Here is a 22643-nt window from a genome sequence, read left to right as displayed (position 1 = left end):
ATATAATGAACGGTGTTATGTTTAACAGGTTGGTTAGGATCTGGTAATCTAGTAACTGAAGGAAATTCTTTTAAAATTTTGTGATATGGTGTATCACTAAATAGTTTTTACTGAATAAATGCTTGCATTTTTCACGCAGCCGACGGTTTTAAACTGCGTTTTTAAATCTTTGAGACATTTGTTTCTGAGATCAGGTACCAATTCAAAGAAATGGGAGAAAATCTGCTCCAAGAATGGGTGTACTAACACTTGCTATAAGAAAAGTCCATGTAAACTGTCGTCTTAATTTGATATCCAAAGAAAGTGTTTTTTGACCATAAACATGAATAGTGGAAGAATTAGCAGCGAAAAGTGTTTGTTGGGGAGAATTCCGTTTTTGAGAATTATTTGCTGGAAGTAAGGACACGTCAGAGCTGGTATCGACCAAGAATGAAAGGTTTGTTCTACGGTCACGAACGAACAGGCGACGTGAAACTTGAGGCAAAGAATAAGTCGCCTCTATTCTTTGCTGGTTTTGTTTTCCTGCCATGAACAAGGTTTTGTACATTTGTCATCTCTACACTTTTTCCCAAAACATCTATGATACCAGCAAACAGAATAATCTCTCCTTTTAGAATTGCTTCTTTCCTTATTGCGATCTCCGCGATTTGGCGAGCGACCACAAGAAAGAGAAATGCGATCAATATGTTTGTTTAATTTTTCTATTTGTTTAAATAATTTATCCTCAAGAGACTGATCGACTGTGCGAGAAACGGCACAAGTCCCTGGGGTTGGATTTACTTCTAAAATTCTGTCAGCAATTTCTGCAGCTTTATCTACAGTTAAATTGGAAACCGCTGCCAAAATAGACTGAACAGTCGAAGGTAAACGTTGAAGGAATAATTCTTACATTAAGTTATCAGGAACATTTAAAGATTCTGCTCGACATTTCATATTTCTAAGCAAATCGGAAGGTTTTCGAGAACCTAATTCCTCTCCAGATAATAATTGGCGAATTTCTTGCTGAGAAGATTCTCCTGAACGATTTATTAACTCAGTTTTGAGCTTTGCATATGGATCAATAGGGTCTGGTTTCATAAGTAAATCCCGTACTAGTGATGCGATATCTGGAAGATGAGAAACTACATACAGTCAAAAGTCGTTAATTCGGACACCCATAATCCGGACCTCAAAGCTACAACCTTTCTGCGCATGTGTCGCGTTGACGCATGCGCGTAAGACCTTTACCGCTACGAATTTGCGTGTGTGCGTGCGCAAAATACGTTTACGAATGCGCGTTTAATGTATAACGGACTGGATAAGCTGAGCTAAAATTATCTAATTATCTATTTCAATTAATGTTGCAGATTGCGTTGTTGCTTAATCTTCGAATTGGATCTGGATTATTATTTTTTGCAGACTGTTAGAGCAATTTTATAAAAGTAAGCTTGAACTTTCGATTATGTCAAATAGAATTTTCGATATATATTTACTAATATGTAAAGGATATACAAAGCGAAAGTATCTTTCGGAGTCCATTAAACAAAAAGTGGAATTGCTGCAAAAAATGGTTAAAGGCATATCCTTTGTTTATCTAAACTTTAATGCTTGTTTATCTAAACTTTAACGTTTGTTTATCTAAACTTTGTTTATCTTTAACGCGGGGGTGGCGTGCAATGAATTGGAAGTTGATCTGTCAGCACTATCCTTATCTTAAGGGCAGATTTTTTATTTTATTTGGCTTATAATTGCTTACTCAATGTAGCATTTCATCTCGATGTACTCCGTCTTTGATATGATTTAAATCAAATGCCTCGTCATTATAATTTGCTTCCGATAGCGAAGAAAGTGACAGAGGTTATAGAAAACGAAAAAATTTCGATTGACAATTAGTCGGTATTCTCGACACAGCAATTATAGGACTTGAACAGCGGAACTTTGTAACTGAACAAGAAATTATGTCTGTTTATAGAATTAAAGAGAATGTATTATCACATAAAAAACGAAGCAACTTAAACAACTTACATTGAAAGAAATGTTTAATAAAGTAAACAAATAAATATTAAGCTTTTTTTCGTAAATTTTGATACCCTTTAGATCATAATTGTTCTTTATTTCATAAATTACGGTTTCATATTTTTAATTTTATAATTTCTGCATGCCATTTTACCAGATTTAAACTGATGATCTATAATCAGGAAAAATCGATAATCCGGAATCGCCGAAGTCCTGACGAGTCCGAATTAACGACTTTTGACTGTAATTATATTTAGTAATGGATTCTGTGATAGGTTTGGGGGTGGCAAGAGCAAAGGTACTTTTACACATAATAAACCATAAAGATGGGTCTGATCGGTTAGAAACCGGAATTTGGACGGCATAAACATCAGACATTGTGCAAGGTTTTTAAGCCAAAATAAAAGCAAAAATTTAACTGAAGAAAATGAAATTAAATGATAAGTAGAAAACAGAATTATAAAATGATGTATAATTACTACTCATATGTGATTCGGAGGATGAAAACCGATGTAATCCATTACTTCTGGTTTGGAGATCTTGAGGGATGACTTGTAGTCAAAACCGAAAGTGCTTGAGAACTGTTCATACGGCTTGATTTAACACAGTCCGGGTTACCATTATGGTGTTTTCCTATAAGTTTTACCACCAATCCTCGAATTCCATATCACAGATTATGTTCTTACTGCATTAATATAAATATTAACAAGACATAGTGCACAATAAAAATTAAGCTTAATTTAGGAACATCGCGCATACTCCTCGACAGCCTGCCTGTTTCGCTCTGATCGCTGCACGTAAGAAACTTCTCCTCTAGGGTTGCCACACTTATCGGAGGGCGCAAGGCACGCTCCTTATCGCCATCACCACAGGGTATTTGGAGGTGTGGAAAGAAGGTCTGGGAGATTATTTTTAATGGCTGTGCATGATAGAAGTAGGGCTTTGTGATTTTATTTATTTGTGAACCATAGTATGAATTTTCTGGAGTGTGTCTGGCTGTCATGTAAATACGATAGTGATTAAGTGGCGGCATGCTAAAGGCGGTATGGAATTGGTATTTCTGCTGCTCGAAAAAGTATTAATTCATGGTAAGTGCATTTTATTTTATTCTTGTTCTTATTTTGTAGAATGTTATGTTCATTGGTTCTTTAGTATGAATTTCTGTCGTTATTGTTGTTTTTGAAACAGAACACTGTGTGCATGGTATTATTTGAAATTTATTGTTACTATGTTATTTTATTAAAGCGAGGTGTGCATAGACCGTAGATTCGTTCCTTGCCAAAATTGTGCAATTCGTAGATGTTTTTTTAAGTTTAAACAGGATGCTGTGTACATGGTATTCTTTGAAATTTATTGTTGTTAATTTATTAAAACGAGGTGTGCGTAGTTCGTAGATTCATTCCTTGCCTAAATTGTGCAATTCGTAGATGTTTTTTTAAGTTTAACCCTCAGTTGGAGGGGCTGGCGTAAGGTACAATCTTAGAGGGGCGGCGTATGAAGTACGGCAGGTCATTTTTTGAGCCTCTGCTTCGTGTTTGAAACTATTTAATCTTATACATGGCATTAATAAGGTGATTCGTCATAGTAAAAATGATATAAGAAAAAGAATAACAGAAAAAAAGCAGTAAAGATAGAAATTACGAATTTTTAATTAATTCAAAAAGTGGATGCACTGAAAATGTAATTTAAAGTTAAATAGTATTCTGCATTATTTTCTGTATGAAAATTATAAGAACATAGATAAAAATTACAAATTATAAATATTCCATAAAGAAAAGTTCGGTAAAGTAATAAATTTCACAAATGAAAAATTTGAAAACCTTTTGCTATTTTATTCCTCTTCCGATTGTCCCTGTCCACTGCAGCAGGGTTTGCAAAGTTGTATTGTCTTGCCCAGATGATTTTTGCAGGTAAACTTAAAACACTCAGAACATTTTATGGTACTGTAGTTATTCTTCATTCTACCGCACTCAGCACAGCGTCCTTTGATCTTTTTTGCAGGTGGTTCCTTGTCCCTTTCGGCCGTCTTGTCCGCTTCTGTTGTTACCAGCCTTCTAATAATAGCTTTGGAATGCGACAGGAGAAATGGCATTTTCAGACGATTCTGAAGATGTGGTTTCATCAAAGATGTAGCTAGATTTTTAAAAAAAAATATCTTCTAAACTGATGGTTGCATCAGGTTTGGAGAAGTTCAAGAGCACTTGCGAATTTATGGCCGCTACGTTTAGCAGTGCAAAAAATATTGCCATTGTCCACCTCTTGGTTTTTCGACCGACAGTGAAATTACTACAAAGTTGGTCTACGGTATCAACTCCACCTTTACATTTGTTATAATCGAGGATTATTTCAGGTTTATTCGTTTCCTGGTCAATTTTGTCATCATCGTGTAAAGTACTGAGCAGTATTACACAATTATTTTTTTTCCATTGCATATGAAACAATTGTCATATCCTTTTAAAAACCAAACAGTGAGTGAACTGCAGACTTCTCTGGTTTTTGATGGCTGGAATTCATTTGGAATTTCCTTTTTATTTTTTTTTCAGCGTGCCCACAAGTGTTATACCTTTGGTAAGAAGATATTGAGCTAGCGGGTAGCTTGTATACCAATTATCGGTCGCCAGGTTACGGTTGGAACCTTCGTATGCACCAATTAGCCTTTTGACAATGTCAATACTTGAATTAGAAGCCTCGTAAGGTCCTGGGGTTGATTGCCACAGTAAATTTCAAGTTTCAATGTATAAAACGTTCGTGAGTCAACAACTGCAAAAATTTTCAGATCATACTTTGTGGGCTTGTTGGGGACGAATTGAATAAAAGAGCACCTCCCGCGAAAGGGTTCCAACTTCTCGTCGATTGCGAGTTCGTCACCTGGTGTATAAAAGTTTTGACAGTTCTGATTGAAAGATTCAAAAAATTCTCTTAATGCAGCAAGCTTATCAGCTTTTCTTCGCACATACCTTGTGCCTTTATCATCGAATCTAATAGCAGCACACAGGTTTCTGAATCGCTTGAGACCCATGACTCCTTGCAAAATTTCAATTCCAGTATCGTCTTTTGCCCATGCTTCCTCCAAATTGAGTTTTGACATTTTTTTGCACCCTAATAAGAATAAAATTCCTAAAAAGGCCAACATTTCTGCTGTATTAGTATCATACATGCTTCTCTTTGAGATGTTTTGGAGATCATCTGCAGTCCTGTTACATTTGAGATAAATATTTGTATATTGTACGATAGCATCAATCATATTTGTATTTATGATTTTCTGAAAAGCACAAAGCTCATCATTTATATCGTCACAAGTTTTCGCACTTGGACATATTTTTTTCATAAAATTTTTTTGAGGCGTTCTGGCGAATTTGCTCTTGAGGGGAACTTTATTCTACTTATAAGTTTCCTTTTCTTCTTTCAGAAACTTTCCCCCAACTTTCTTCTTTTTGATAATTGTTTTTACAAAAAAGTCCTCATGTTTTAAATCACTCATGTCATTTTCAATATCACTAAAATCGTCATTTGTTGGGGAAACATCATTTGAGGAAGGAAAATGAGGATGTTTAGAAACATTTCCCTTAATTTCTGAGTCACTTTCATGATCAGAATGTTCGATGACTTCCGATTCATCGACATCAGATGCATTATCTAAATTGTCGGAGTCTTCATCAACCAAGACTTCTTCTAAAACACGCAAATAATCTTCAGGAGGTACAATATTCTTTCTGTACATACTTGGAGGAGCGGCGTATTGTGTTCGCCTATGCGACATGTTCACAATAACTGCTTTCGGAAGGAAGGCAAAAACCAGACTGACCAGAAATACCAGGTGCATTGCATTCATGAAATGTTTCTAGGAGGGTAGAGGAAGGGAGGAAGCTCAGGAAGGAGTTGTCTAAAAATTACAGCCCAAAAGATGGCATTGGCGTACTCTGTACACCGGCCCCTCCATTGCAGGGTTAAACAGGATGCTGTGTACATGGTTTTCTTTGAAATTTATTGTTGTTATGTTAATTTATTAAAGCAAGGTGTGCGTAGTTCGTAGATTCGTTCCTTGCCTAAACTGTGCAATTCGTAGATGTTTTTTTAAGTTTAAACAGGATGCTGTGTACATGGTATTCTTTGAAATTTATTGTTGTTATGTTAATTTATCAAAGCGAGATGTGTGTAGTTCGTAGATTCGTTCCTTGTCTAAATTGTGCAATTTGTAGATGTTTTTTTAAGTTTAATCAGGATGCTGTGTACATGGTATTCTTTGAAATTTATTGTTATGTTAATTTATTAAAGCGAGGTAGCGAGGTGTGCGTAGTTTGTAGATTCGTTCCTTGCCTAAATTGTGCAATTCGTAGGTGTTTTTTAAAGTTAAAACATGTCACTGTGTACATGGATTCTTGTCAAATATTTTTGGTTAGAAACTTAACGTTTTTGCTATCTAAATTTTTTGCTCACGTTTCGGATTTTTAGCCTAAATCGTGCGTTCAAAACGTAGTTTTTGCATGTGAGAAAACTGCGTTTTTGGAGACATTTTATGCTTAAAGTTCAAAACACAGACAAAAAATTTAGATAGAAATATGGCAGCCAAAAATGTTTGTCGAGAAATTTGGCGACTTGAGGGCGCATATCAGAGTAGTTCCCAAAATTTTAAGGCTCTCTTAGTTTGACCAATGTAAACAAAACCACATTGGCAAGGAATCCTGTAAATATGCCAGGAATTCATATCCGGAATGGGGTCCTTGAGTATGTAGTTTGGAATTTTACTGATGGGAGAATAAACGACCCAAAAGTTAATTTCTGTGAAGTACGTACAACTTCATAGCTAAGTGATGGAAAGAACGAAATGACAACAGAATTTTTATAATCTCCTAAAACAAGAGTGTGCCTTTTGGTGCATTGAGATGAACATTTTTAATTTCTTGATTAATAATGTTGGGTGAAAAGCCCCTGTCAATAGCTATTGCTTTTTAATAATTTAGTTCTTCATCAAGACATAGTTTGGAGTAGTAAATTTGTAGAGCATGGAAAACATAGGAACAAAATGTAGCTAATGCTTGTTTAGTCTGACATGATTTGAAGTATGGTGAAAAGCAAATTGATGAAGGTTTACGGTAAACTGTAGTACTGAAGTTGGATGTGTTACGTATGCCCAGAATGTCGAGAAACGGAAGAGAATTGCAAGTCTCAAGTTCAAAAGTGAACTGAGAACAAAAGTGAAAAAGGAATTCATTGTTGAAAGAACATGATCCTTCAACAATGGCAAGGGAGTCCTGATTCTTTTATTTCATTTTATTGGCAAACAGAAATTTCAGTTAGAAAGAATTACAAACTATTTTTTAGTCCGTTACATCATTGTATTTCATTATTTAATACCAATCAAAGTTTTCCAGATTTTTTTCCTGTTGTATATCTGCTAGGACTGCAATCAGGAATTTTCTGTGAAGCTTAATAGAAAGCCTTCTATTCAAATACTACATAGGAACTGTATTCTTTAAAACATAAGCAGTATGAGTAACACTGCTCAACAATCATGATCATTGTCTCAACAATGAAAAGTCTTAATAAAGATGACAACACTGCCTTGTGTGCTCAAATGGCATTATCTGTAATTTAGTTATTAATCGTTATTTTACTAGCATAATTCATCTTATATTAGAAGAAGCAAAGAGGAAAAAAAAAAAAATGTGTGTGGCATGGATGCACTCAGCTGATCAATGTTTAACAATGTTTTTACCTGAAACATTGAGTACAGTGAAGTTTTTTATTAATTTTATACATCAATTTATTTTATTAACTTTACTGCTCATTGTTGCACAAAGTTGGAGTTATGTTAGAAAATAAAACTGTAAAATACTTGATCTACTGTCATTTAATCTTTATTTAAAATTATCTATTTATTATATAATTTCTTTAAATCTTATTGCCAAGTCTCAAAATGTACATACAGTTTTAAACTTGGATTTATTCTCTACTTTTTATTCTCTTGTTCTCCTTTTCTGGCCAGTTCCATGCATTCACATATTTGATTCATTAGAAAATCTGGGGCTTACTAATATACATTAAGCATTCTTGTAGCTCAAAAACAAGACAAAACAGAGTTAAGAATCATGGTATTAATTAGAAGCACCATAAAGAGCAACAGAAATCCATTTAAAAAGTTAAATTTCATGTTAAAAGAGTAAAATATTTTCAAGTTATTAAGGATTTTGAGTCATATAAGATGCTTTACTATGAATAGAGTAGTGACTTACACCAGGGTACTGGGATCCTACCCCTCGTGGAATAAATAATATTTCGAATTTTATAGATACAATAACAATAGAGATATAAATCTTAGGTTATTTACAATAGCATAATATATAAGATATAATTCTAAGAGGGCACTTATATATATATATATATATTTATAAATTGATAGATATATGATAATAATGTGGGGTTTAAGTGAAGAAGGAAATTCTAAGTATTTAAGTAAACCTGAATCACAACTGAACACACGCAACACAAAAAAGAGATAAGTAGACTTTTGAAATGCTCTAGGGGAATATTCAAGCTAGTGATTATAACCTGTAAAAGAAGGTTAGTACAAACCCAACGGTGCTTTTACAAAGTGTGTCATTGGTATTACAAAGGAAGGCTAATCTTTGGAATATGGTAACAGGTAGTTTGGCAACATTTTGGTAAGGCAATAAAGGTTACTAGCTAGGACTTTAGCAGTGTACATAGATCAAGTCATAGATAGTCAAGAGTGTGCGCAATGCCATTTTTGTGCAATTCTGGGATGTTTTTTTAAGTGAAAATAGGTCGACGTGTACATGGATACCGTGTATGTGCAATTCTTAAAAATGTGGCAAGCAGTTTGCGATTCTGTACTTTCTCCCAATTTCGAACCTTATCTTCGTCATGATTAAGCACTTTTGTTCCATAAAAGTTCTAGCATAAGCGTAATTCGGCTAGCAGATTGTTGGGATAAAAAAGTTGAGTAAAGAAAAAAAAAATGTCTTTACTTCCTGAAAACAAAATGGCATCCAAACAAAAACTAGCAGGTTGCTGTAGCAGGGTTGGTCGCCAAATTTTCACCAAAAAATCGCCAAGTTACCATAATCCAAAGATTAACCCAAAGGAAAGTTGCAAATTCATAATAGAACACAAATACTAATATAACAATATGAGATGCATAAAACAAGTTTTACGTATTGTACATATATAATACAGCAAGGGGTCTATTTAAATTTGAAAGATCATTAAAATCGTAACTACAGATTTTTATTGCAGGGTTGTTTACAGTATGTTTGCTTTAACGCAATTTTTGGCAAGATCATAATAGTGTATGCTTAGTTGGATGATTGATGTGTTCCAACATCAATCATCGAGTTATTATGCACTGTACTCATCAAACGTATATCCTTCTTGTCTTTCCAATTCACAACCTCATTTTTTCTCTTTTTCTGCTGAGTAGACGTTGAAGCCATCTCTCACTGCCTTGTGCCTTATATGAAATGGCGCGAATATTCATAAAACCTGTGGTAAATTCAATTAAAAATAGAATACCAGATTAGTGCTATCCTCTAGGAGGTATTAGAACAAAAAAAAAATAAATAAATAAATAAATAAATAAAATAAAATAAAAACTCAAACAAGTAAACATTTGGAAAGCATTTTAAACGTTAAGTTTTAAAATTTAGAAGAACGCTCGAGGCGCGTTAGGCTGCTCTGCGGAAGTTTCACTTGAATGCGCTAGACGCTTTTATGGACGACGAAGAGGTTAAGCAATTAGGGAAGATGTTTTACTTTTCCATTCTTGATTAAAATACAACTCTAAGTGTTTATTAACCAATCATATAATAACAATGTTGGCACAGATAAACATTCAGTGCACTTTTTTTAAAAGGGATCTAGAGATTAAAATATACAAACTTTCGAAAAATAGAAAAAAATCAAGTTTGAAATAGCCATGAAAAAACACTTACGTATCACTGCCACCGCTAACAATTTCACTGCGAGATCTGGTGCCTGACAGTTTGTATACATAGGTTGTAGAATATATTCAGCAAATGTCAAAGCTATAATGGCATTTCCTGTTGGCATGATTATAAGCAGCGCTACCCACAGATACAGAAAAGCCAATAATGGACCAAAAGTAGCACTTAAATACGCAAATTCTCCTCCAGATTTTGGGATAGAAGTTCCTAATTCAGCATAGCAAGCAGCCCCACACATTGATAAAAATCCACATAGGAACCATACAATTAAAGATAAACCAACTGAGCCAGCATGTATAAGAACTCCCTTAGGTGAGACAAATATTCCTGATCCGACAATTACTCCTATAATTATACCCACACCATCTATAAGTCCAAGTTCCTTTTTTAGTGTTACTGCTTCAGATGGTTGAAAATCATTTTTATCTTGATTAACAAAAGAGTAAGATTTTTTTTTCGAGTTAGTCGCTGACATCTTTGCAAAAGGATCGAAAGAGAAACTGAAATCTGTAATAAACACACGTGTTAACTTCGGTTACAAACAATCCACGTGTTTCAGAAAATATAGCGGAAACATTACTGCATCAACCACTCAATGTTATTGGTGAAATCGTTCGAAAATAGGCGGGACTAATGATAATTTGCAGACGTGTTGCCAGATAGATAGATATTCAAAATTCGGGATTCCAATATAAAATCTCCTTACCTTAATGTTTTTTTAGTTACGTAGTGTTTATTTCCCCAAATTTCTCAGTCTCAAATAGAATTTTAATCAGAACAAAAAATTTAAATCCGCTAATCTTTCTCAAAATATTTACCATTAAAATTATGGATATCTTTTTTTTTAATAAAAGAGTGCACATTTGACGAAATGAGAGAAAAGACTTTCTTTAGCTTAGTTTTCGAAAGTATTTAATTTTAAAATAATAAATATTATTACTCAAAAATAATAATTTTTAAAGTGAAGATCTTTTAAAAATTCTTTCAGGAAAACTTAAAAAAACTTTTAAGCTATTTCAAAGAAACATTCCCATTTTTTTACTAATAACATGCACATAGATACAGTAATGCTAATATATCTATAAATTACGGAGTATGAATACTCCGTGATCTTTATACTCCGTACTATTAATATATATTAAGCTTTATGTAATAAAAACTACATGCGTTAAGAATTATTAAATTGAGGCTAAACATTAGCGTTTGATATTCAAACCGAAATTATCTGAATTTTATTTCCGGTTTTCACGTTAGTCGAAGGAGGTTCATAAATTTTTTTTTTTTTTTTTTGTACGCCTCTCGGCAAGTAGTGTGATGTTGATATTTATTTCGCGAAGTAAAGTTTGACATTTATTAGTGTTTTATGGTAAATATAATAGTCTGGGGAAATTTTAATTGTATTTTTAATTATGCGCCGTATAGTATGCAAAATTAATTTATTTGCTGAATGATAAAAGCTAATATGATTTTTAAATTCGTGAATAAATAATAAAAAAGAGACATGTTTCTTGAAGATGATTGTCTATTCTAAATGTACTTTACGAGCAATATGAAATTTTTTTTATTAATTGTAAATTTTCTAGTGATAAACATTTCTTGTGCGTTTTTTTCGGAGGTGATTAGCAAGTTAGCTTCATAATACACTTTTTAAGACAAACATTCATTTTCAATTGCAAAGCGAAAATTAAAAGAATTCCACATCGTTTTAAATCTGATTAAAATTTGAGATTGGGTAAATAAAATTATTATTCCAGATACGTTTTATATGAAAGATAATTGGTAGATGTAAAAGAGACTCGGGCTGAATAAAAAAAAATAAGTGAATAAATAAACACTTGCTCAGATTGGCACTTTTGTCATATCCTAAATTTTTTAAGAAAATATAATTTAGTGAAATGATTAACTTGTTATGTATGTATAGATTAAACTTGTATCATTTAGTGAAATGATTAACTTGCTATGTATGTATAGATTAAACTTGTGTGAAATATTTTTCATTGTAGTTTTGGAAATTTGTTTTTTGTTGTTGTTACTTATGCTCACTAGTCTGACAGCAACATTAGCCTAAGTCCACGTGGCAAGCAGCGCTCAAGATACATTTGCCATTGGCAATAGGACCACCTTATAGGTGACAGTGCGATTTTGCTCAGTTCCACCCCCAATTTTGATAAAGAGCACCCCAGTGTTATGGGTCCGAGGGTCTCCCACCCCTGTCCCGTTCCACCAAACCACACTAGAGGACTTTTGGCTCGCCGCATATCTAAGAGTGCCACCATGCCGTACTGACACTATTACATTTACAAACATCCATGCCTTCTCGGGAAGTTCAAACCCGGCCCCTTCAGCATGGCAGTCAATGATGCTAACCACTATACTGGTTGGGTGGCTTTTTTATTTTTTAGTTAGATTGTAGGAACTGCATACCTATGGTGTAATATACTACATTCTTATTTAGTAATGGGTCTGAAAGTTACCTTTTTTTTTTCTTTAGCAGCATTTATTTTAGCCAAAGATGTTACGGTTCTGCGGTTTACAGTTTTATTTCTGACAGAAAATAAGTTGCTCATCTGATTTTTATTCAAAAGAATTTTGATTTTGATTTGAAAAGTAGGTTATTGGATGAAACTCTGTAGTTTTTAATGTTATCATTGACACCATAATGAAAAATATGTGAATATAAAAGTATATATTTTATGGATATTTAAAAAATGTATTTATATTTTAGAAAATTTTAATGAACATTAAGAAAAATCAAAGCTTGAAAAGATTGTGTGCTGAAATTTATTTTTTGATATATGATTGGAGAAGAAATTTTTTATTTAACATCTACTTTAGTGTTTTTAGCAATTGAATTCCTTAATATTATACTACATATTAATGTTGATTTGAATTCTTTATGAGTGTAAAAAGAAATGCCTATTTAAAAAATTGTTTGCAAAGCAGTCATTCATTATGTTAAAGAAATAGTACATACGGGTAAAAGTATATTTTAGGGTACACCTTGGTGATTTTTGGTGGTATATGGATACCGAGTTTGTGCAATTCTTTGAATTATTATTTTGGCTTGCATAATGGCGATTTTTGCCCAGAATAGCAAGACAAAGAATTGCACAAACTTGGTATTAATGTACACATCGACCTATTTTTCACTTAAAAAAAAATCCTCGAATTGAACCAAAATGGCATAGCGCACTCCCTTGACTTTATACATCAACCTATTTTCACTTTAAAAAAAATCCAAGAATTGCACAAACTTGCATTGCGCACTCCCTTCATTTTGACCACATACACATTAATATATTTTCACTTAAAAAGTCAAAGGAGCACCAGTTCTACAATACAGACAAACAAAAAATACGTAATCTCAGTAAACTACATTTTAAACCAAACAATAAAATAACATATAAAAGGAAAAACATGTCATACATTTAAGCACTACAAAAAGCAAATAGCCACTTACCATTTAGATGTTCCTTCGTCTTTAGTCTGTGGCACACAAAATTCCTTAACAGCATCCAAAAACTTCCTAAAATTATCTGAACTCGAATCCATATATCGGTGTCGCTACGTCTGAACCTTTCTTCCTACAAACCCATTCAAATCCATCTAAACGGATCTAAAAAAGATCCATCCCCTAGAGGTGTTTTCCTTGTACATAGCAATCCTAAAGTGCTTCATGGTACAGTACAAAGTCCGTAATCCGGACTCGTCGGGACTTCGGTGATTTCGGATTAAGGGTTTTCCCGGATTATAGATCATCAATTTAAATCTGGTAAGATGGCATGCAGAAATTATACAATTAAAAATATGAAACCATAATTTATGACATAAAGTTCAATTATGATCTAAAGGATATCAGAATTATCAAAAAAAAAGCTTAATATTTATTTGTTTACTTTATTAAACATTTCTTTCAATGTAAGTTGTTTAAGTTGCTTCGTTTTTTTGTGCTAAACGCGCTTGCGTAAACATTAAACTTGCATGCGTAGCATTAAACGCGCATGCGTAAAGCATACAAAAGAAAAGTTTGTGGCAGATCATTCCAGATAATGGACGTCTGGATTACAGATTTTGTACTGTAATTGGCTGTTTTAGAAAATTTTAATCAGACATCATTAGAAAATTAGATACTTCCTTATTAGAGTGGCCCTCAAAATTTCGTGATATAACATGTAGTGAGGTATACAGTTGATGGTTAATCTTTGGTTTATGGTAATTTGGCAACCAACCCTGCTACAGCAACCTGCTAGTTTTGTTTTGGACGTAATTTTGCTTTCACGAAATAAAGACATGTTTTTTTTTTTAACTCAACATTTTTTCTCAAAAATCTGCTAGCCGAATTACGCTTATGCTAGAACTTTTATGGAACGAAAATGCTTAAAAGTGCTTAATAATGAAGATTAGGTACGAAATTGGGAGAAAGTGCAGAATCGCCCACTGCTTGCCGTGTTTTTAAGAATTGCACATACATGGTATCCATGTACACGTCGACCTATTTTCACTTAAAAAATAATCCCAGAATTGCACAAAAATGGCATTGCGCACACTCTTGACTTTATCCATGTACACTGCTAAAGTCCTAGCTAGTAAACTTTATCACCTTACCAAAATGTTGCCAAACTACCTGTTACCATATTCCAAAGATTAGCCTAGTTGTTTAATCATTCAATTTTGGGGGCTGCTATAATGACGAAGTACCAAAAATTAATATGACAATGTAGAAAATTTGCAATAAATGGGTTTCTTAGAATATGATATGGTTCTTATTGAAGGTAGCAGCATGATCTAATGTGTCTTATATCTAATGTGTGGCAGTGGGCAATAAAGACACCTTCCTGTTTGTTCCCATATTGTATAAGCAAACTATAGAGAATTTCGGTTGATTGTAGAACCACGTCTTGTAAAAATGTAGTTATATTTTGCTGTTTGAAGGTGGAACATTCAAATAAGCCAGGGGGTATATGTGTATCCTTACAGATGCTCAATAACCTTTCTTAGGCAGACAGCCGTCTTTTGTTTTGCTCTATCAAAATTAACAAGCATTCTCTTTCATATACTGATTTAAAAGATTAAAAAGGTTGGTTCTGTTTCTGAGATTTGTTTTGTACACAGTGGCCATTCTTACACCATTCTTCATGTGGGAGGCAACATCTTTACTATGTAGTAGCTGTCGGCATCCAGTAGTTCGTTTTAAAAATCGTTTCAATCCATAAAGTATTGATAAATCATGCTTAGGTTATTTCCCCCCCTCTTAAAACTTTTCAGTCTTTGCTCACAGTTGGAAAAAGGAATCTAGAGAAAATTTTATTTTTTGAAAGAATTATGGATTTTTATCAGCTCAGTTTTTATTTTAGTAACTTTGCCATGAGTTGCAACTCTTAACTCTTTTCAGATTTATTTTAAATTATCTCTAAATGAGCTATATATTATATAGGAACGTTAGAGACTGAAACTGTAGGTAATTAATGAAGGAGAAAGCACATGATTATAATCAGAATAATGAGTAAAATATATTTACTTTTGCTGTATAGATAACACGTACAAATTTAATGATAATTTTAAGATAGGGATGACAGAATGTGATGATAGAGTGAGTGCGTGAAAATGTATTTGTGATCATAGCCAGTTGAACATTTCTTTGTGCTTTATAAAACATTTGTAACATACAAAAAAGTTGGTGCAATATGCATGTCCATTTCTCAATAATGATATGTGTACTTTTTACAAATTTAAAACAAATTTAAAGAAAAATTATCTACTGTTTACGACGAGATTCAGAAATGTATGTGTGCATGCATATATGTACATGCATATGCATGTGTGTAGACACATATATACACATGCAGATACATACACACATACATACCTACATTTCTGAATCTGGCCCCAGTAACAGGAAAGTACTTATTTTCTTTCTCTATCTCAGGAAACCGAACAGTCTGTGACAAATATTAATGCCGAAGGGGACAAGCAGTGGGATCGTGCTTGGACTATTGATGAAATTCGTAAGAACAGTGGAAATTGGAGCCTGGCTGGAGATGTTGGGGTAAATTTTTACTTATACATATATAAGTAAAAATGTATACTTAGTAAGTATGCACAAGTAAAAAATGTGGTTAGATATATAACAAAAGAAAGGTTTTTAATACTTAAATGTACATTTAAGTTATGAAATATATTGGCTTGTTTAAACAGGAGCAGTCAAATTTCTAAACCCAGTGCATACATACTGGTAGTTGTTGTTATTATTATTATTATTATTATTATTTATTTTTTTTTTTTGAAGTCATGATATAGCCATTCAAATTTGATGAAAAATATTGATCTAATACAATTAGGGAATCAAATATTTAATTTTTTTTTGTATGCATGTCATCTTGTAGCAGCATTTTGATTTCTTACTGTTTATGCTTTTTATTTCATAGTCATAAACTAAATTACTTTACTGAACTGAATGTAAGACTACTCTTAAATTGGAATTCTGGAAACCATGCTGTTTTAAATTACAGCAAAATATATAAAAAGTGCATAAGTAATTTATCATGTATCCCATGATTTTACTGTTGAACTGTATTATATTTATTTGCTTAGTTTTGCCTGAAGATATGATATTCTTATAACTTAATTCTCTTTGAAGCACTTTAAATTTATCTGTTTGAGGATGTTTCATATACAGGCCTTTTTTCTTTCTTATGAAATATTTTTAGAATTAGAGTTTGTCTTAAATTAAGGTATGATTTGATAGGCTTTGCCACCTATCTTTCTATAAGGTACAGAATATTTTATTAAGTTCATATATATTTTATTAATAATGCTGGATTTTTCTTTTCCAGCTATATAATTTGCTTAATGAATTTTCTCATAACATCATATCTCGCACACACGAAGTTGAAAATGCTGTTGACTCTTTGGTGCACGAAACCAAGGTAATTAGCCTATCATTTTTAAATTGCTTGATATTTAAAAAAACATTTTTCAATACCTGTGTTCTGTTTTCTGCATTTTCTGTTTTTTTTTTTTTTTTTTTTTTTTAAATATTTTTTAGCTATGTGAAGTTAGTTATTTTGGAATCATTTTCGAACTGATTAAGAAAACAGCTATTTAATTTTTTCGTAAGCATTAGCATAAAATATTCGCTAGCTATAGAGAGAGTATTTAACTGTTATCTGAATACAAATATTTTGAGTTGGAATAAGTTTTCGCAAGATTTCTTATAAGCTTTTGCATTCATATGAAGAAAAATTCACATGAAATTTTGAGTTATGAATTTATTTAATACACTTTGTTATCAGAATAAAACTATTACTAATGTGTGAATTAAATAAAGACTTTTTCCATTGCAAAACCTCCTTTACTTCTTAGTAAAGTTTTTCTACAGAGATAAACTATAAATGTTTTTCTCTGGAGAAATCTTGCTATGTAAACTGCATTCTATGAGAGATTTAAAAAATGCAGAAAGCTTTAAGTAACTTTGTAAATAAAAGTGACGAAAAAAACTACCAAATGCTATATTATGTGCATTATATATGTTACTATTCAGCAGATTGCTCAATTAATATGGGAGTCTTCAGTATGTTTGATCTTGTAAAGTGCTAGTTATTGAAATTAGGCTTTTGGAGGAATGTAAATGAAAAAATGTGAATGCTTATTTGTGTTTGGAATAAAAGATAATTTTAATCACTCTACAGCAGGGATGTCAAACTCATAGGTACACTTGGGCCAAACAAGCAAGGTTTAACTTTAAGCGGGCCACAAAAAAAAAAAAAAAAAAAAAAAAAAAAAAAAAAAAAAATCAATATTCATAGAAACGTAGATTTATTTCGAATAATACAATAATAAACATATATATATATATATATATGGTACTTTTCCGTTTTGCCGGCGCAAACGATAAAGTCGCCAAAAATGGTACAACTGATGCCAAACGGAATATCTATGCTGGTAACCTTTTACGCTTCATTTTCAAAACAAGTCGCAGCCATTTCTTATCAGATTGATTGTTTCTTTCAATACTGGCATTCATTTACATAGAATATTAAACGAGATAGTTAAATTTTATGCCCTAAGACCATTTCCGGTCAATTAGAATGCAATCACACCGCTCACCCAGAAGGCGAAAATATAGAAAGGCAAAATCAAGGGTTAAATTCATGAATTCTAATGAGAATGCACTAGCGAAGTAAAGTACTGCGATTTTACATAATTTCTGAGTAAGCTATTCGTACGAATTGAAATAATTATTGCATTTAAACTATGATTCCAACTTAAGATTTAACTTGAAATTAATGTAGATAATTACTGAGAGAATTAGATTTTTGCAGCGTAGTTTACGTGAAATGAGATCACTTGGAGTCACGTGAAACGAACCGGCGAATCGGGATCTTGAACCATGAAAGCATAGTAAATTCTTAAAGTAATGTCTTTTTTCAAGTTTATTGTCTTTTTATTTGCTTTTTACAAAATTTTAAACCATATTAAAATCAAACCATATCAAAATAAAAAATTCTTAGAACTAACATTTGTTAACATTTTTTATGTGTATAGTGTATGCTGTTGCCAACAAAGTCTGCTTGGCGAGATTTGCGCCGGCGAAACGGAAAAGTACCATATATATATTTATATAGAAAAGAACAAGAAAAATTTAATGTTTACGTCCTGATACTTGACATCTCTTCTCTTCTATTATCTTTCCTATTTCAGGAGAAATTTTGTTTGCAGTGATAACTTTCAACGCTGACCCAAGGTGAGCATCATTAATACGGTTTCTAATAGGAGACTTATTACCTTTCATGAATGAAAATAACTGCTCGCAACGATAAGTGCTACCAAACATGGAAATAATTTCATATGCGAATTTTCGAGTATTTTCAAACCTGGCTGGTAAATATTTGTAAAATTCAGGCATGCCCACTTCAATGAATTTTGCTTTCAAATTTGAGTTGCATTGAATCTCGATCACCTCCATTTGTATATGGCTGGGTACTGAGTCAATACTTATTGAGAAAATCGAAGAAAAAAAAATTGTCTTCGAGGGAACTAAAATCATTAAACCTTGTTTCAAATTCAGTTGTTAAATTTGCAATTTTTTCTGCATATTTTTGATACGAACAAGTATCATCTAAACTTGATTTGTTCATGCTGCACGTCGGGAAGTGCGTCAAATCTTCATTTTTAAGTTGTTTTTCCCAAAGAACTAGTTGACATTTGAATGCTTTAATTATGTCAAACATGCTCGTAATGATATGATCTTTTCCTTGTAACAATAAATTTAAATCGGTTAATTGTTTGGTTATATCAAGCAAGAAAGATAAATCTTGTATCCATATTGGATCGTAAAACAAACTTACGTCTTGATTTTTCGTTTTTTAAAACTGACATATTTCTTCTTTCAAATTCCAGAATTGTTTGAGAATCTTGGAGCAAGATAACCAACGTACCTCGGTATAGTAGGACAAACCCAAATATTCACTATCTAACTCATTTAGGAAAGCAGTGAATTGACGCTGATTTAAACCTCGAGATCTTATTAAATTTATAACTTTTTTTATATATGACAAAACATTCTCCATATTTATTACTTTCGTGCATAGAACTTCTTGATGTATAATACAATGCATATGGTGAATGTTTGAACCGTGAATTTCACTAAGTTTTTTCTTAGTAATGCTACGAAGCCCTTGTTTTTCCCGGTCATTTATGGAGCGCTATCTGTAGCTACAGAATTTAATTTTGCCAAAGGTAGATTGTATTTCTGCAGAAGTCCAAAAACACAAGTAAATATATCTTCTCCTGTAACAGTACCAGGCATCGGTATTAGTTCCAGTAATTCCTCAAAAATGTTAAAATTCTTGTCACAAGAAGGAAGAAACACTGCTAATTGAGCTTTGCCACTAATGTCCGTGCTCTCGTCACAGGCAATGGAGAAACTTTCGAAACTAGATGATTTTGCTTTGATCTGATCACTTAAATTTGTGGCTAAATCAGTAACTCTTTCCACAACTGTATTTCGAGACAATGAAATTGATTGAAAAGCTTTCACATTTCCAGGGCAAACAATTTCTCCAGCTTTCATTAGGCATTCCTTGATGAAATCACCATCAGTAAAAGGCTTCGAATGTTTAGCTATCAACTCAGACAAGATGTAGCTTGCATGTACTGCAATCTTCGTCTTGTCCGAGTTGATAGCTTGTTTCTCGAATATACTGGAAAGATCTATAAATATATGGATTTTTGTGAATGGCAACAGCAATTACGAGATATTTATTTATTAGGTATTAAATGCACGCGCTGTTCTATTTTTAACCTTCCAACGCAGCTGTCTTTTCAAAAATTGTCTGCGTTGCTAAGGCAACATGAAGCAAATCTAATTACAATTCTAAATAAAAAAACTAACTAAATAAATAACTATGAAATCTGTAACAATATGAATTAAGTAATAATTAATAATAAAGCAAAGTGCATGCACATGCATGCACCAATATATCGTACAAAACTATGATTAGAAAACTGAGACCATGAGTTCGGCCACATTCGGCTATCGGGGGATGCGTATAAGTTCTGAGTGCACGTGTCCCCCAAAAGCCGAAGGTAGCTGAACGCAAGCTACTCACACGCATTTGTAATTTAAGTAGTGTGTGTGTCAGCTCGCTGTGAGTAATCTAACAACACTGAATAAATTATCATTAATTATTTAGCAGTAAACATTTCATTTTTTTCTTCATCGATATGTTATTTTATTATTATATATTATTATTTGCCAATATATTGGCCGGGCCGCAAAAATATTTGTTGTGGGCCGCGAGTTTGACATTCTTGCTCTACAGTGAGGCTAAGAAATTGTTTATTTTTTTCCCAGCATTAAAGCGAATTTTAAAAAAGTACAATATGTTAAAATTAAAAGGGAATTAATGCTTGTTATAGTAAGCATTACAGTCAAGAATTTTCATATTAATTTCATATGAGAATGAAGATGTAAACTTCTTACATCTGTACTATTTCATCTTCTGCTGAATTAGTACAATTGTGTTAGAAAACCTGAAAAAATGTGTAATTTAAATGCTCTAGTCTTAGTTATACAGTAATAATTAACATGTAAAATTATCACATATATAATGCATATAATTACATAATGTATGTGAGTATACACACACAAACACATGCATACTTGTATACATGCATATGTAAAACACATCAGGTTCTAGGATAAAAGCCCACAGGAAAAAAAGCTCACAGGAATAATGCTCACAGGTATAAATGCTCACAGGAAAAAAACCCATATAGAAAAAAGCTCGCATGGAAAAATGCTCACTTAGAAATAAGCTCACACAAAAGTATGCTCACATGAAAATAAGCCCACTGATAAATAATTCACATAGAAATATCCTTACATTAATGAATCAATAATTTATCGATTTGAACATCGTTCACCTACTTAAGTTTTCTAAAGAAAAATTATTTAAATTACCAAAACATCTATGGTATATATTTCAAAACCTTTACAACTTATGTGTAGATTCAGTTGTTACACAAGATTAACAAATGGGACGTTTTTAATTAAGAAAAGGAGAGGAGAAAGGAAGTAAACATGAAACAGAATAACACAGTGAAAAAGTATTGCAATTTTAATTGTTAAAAAAATAAACTAATAATAAGTATAATTTACACGTTTTATAATATAAATATTTAGAAGAATAATGAATAATGAATGAGAATTTAGAATGATTATTTTATTTAAATTACTTAAAATATTTATATATAAGTATATATAAGTATTATATATATTTATATATTTATAATATTTATATATAAGTTTTATCATCGATTTCATCATATTTTCTTACATGGTTCACGATTAACAAGTGTAAGTTTTCATGTTTTCTTTTCTTTTTTTTACTTCAGTACATCCTATATTTACATTAACTAATAATAAACGTTGAGAGGCTAAATCTTTTTTCAGCCGGTTAAATAAAAACCACATATTGAGATGGCTACAATTAAATAATGAATTTAGTGTGTTATGAGGTAGTCTTCGCAACAATTTGTAGTTTTAGGAGATTTCTCGAAGGCTGCTTTATAATGTTCAACTGAGAGACATAATCAAAGTGTCTAAAAATGTTAATTTTATTTCTAAAATTTTAAATTTCTGCAGAAATTTTACATTTTTTTGGCTCTAAACTTGAATAACTACATTCAAACATCAATTTCTATTGATACACATCAAAAGTATGCAAAAGTAGAATAAAGAAACAAAAATTAATTATTGGCAGTTACAGGAAAAAAATGTACAGAGGCAGTGGTATAAAATATTACAGTACATGCAAAATTTTACTACAGTTTTCATGCCTTTATTTACCGCAGCTGAAAAGGTTAACGCGAGCATTTGTCCATGTGAACATATTTCATGTGAGCTTTTTTCTGTGTGAGCATATTTCTAAGTGGGCATTTTTCCATGTGAGCTTTTTTCTATGTGGGCATATTTCCTTGTGGGCTTTTATACCTGTGAGGGGCCCACCAGCGGCCGAGCCCACAAGTCGCTGAACACTGGTAGTTCGGTCCGAGGTTCGAATCCCGCGAACGGGCTAGCTGCATGGGTGTTTTCGGGGTTTTCCCCATGTGTAACGTGTATACGAGCCAGTTTCCCTTAGAAAGTCCTCCACGAAGGCATCCCTTCCCTTAGGCAGATAG

At 32.5% G+C, this 22643-nt stretch overlaps 2 protein-coding genes across 4 annotated transcripts in view; one reads left to right on the top strand and one right to left on the bottom strand.

Moving 5' to 3' along the window:
* LOC118182190 (Y+L amino acid transporter 2-like) overlaps positions 1-10568 on the bottom strand; it is a 64190-nt gene extending 53622 nt beyond the window's left edge. The window contains exon 1 of one of the 2 annotated variants that reach the window (XM_085820513.1): positions 9948-10568. In XM_085820513.1, coding sequence (XP_085676639.1) covers positions 9948-10434 — 487 coding nt within the window. In that variant the 5' untranslated portion in view covers positions 10435-10568. The remainder of the gene's footprint in view (positions 1-9947) is intronic. The other variant, XM_085820512.1, reaches the window with a different exon arrangement.
* A 608-nt stretch (positions 10569-11176) lies between these two features.
* The window catches only part of LOC118182188 (uncharacterized), a 134379-nt gene continuing 122912 nt past the window's right edge, over positions 11177-22643 (top strand). For both annotated transcript variants that reach the window (XM_035351505.2, XM_035351507.2), the window contains exons 1-3: positions 11177-11325; positions 15886-16005; positions 16793-16885. In XM_035351505.2, coding sequence (XP_035207396.1) covers positions 11323-11325; positions 15886-16005; positions 16793-16885 — 216 coding nt within the window. In that variant the 5' untranslated portion in view covers positions 11177-11322. The remainder of the gene's footprint in view (positions 11326-15885; positions 16006-16792; positions 16886-22643) is intronic.

This window comes from Stegodyphus dumicola, chromosome 7, assembly GCF_044657685.1.
Source record: "Stegodyphus dumicola isolate Sdum_Otavi_A_Nest chromosome 7, ASM4465768v1".
Taxonomy (NCBI): domain Eukaryota; kingdom Metazoa; phylum Arthropoda; class Arachnida; order Araneae; family Eresidae; genus Stegodyphus; species Stegodyphus dumicola.
This window is presented reverse-complemented; position numbering and strand designations above follow the sequence as displayed.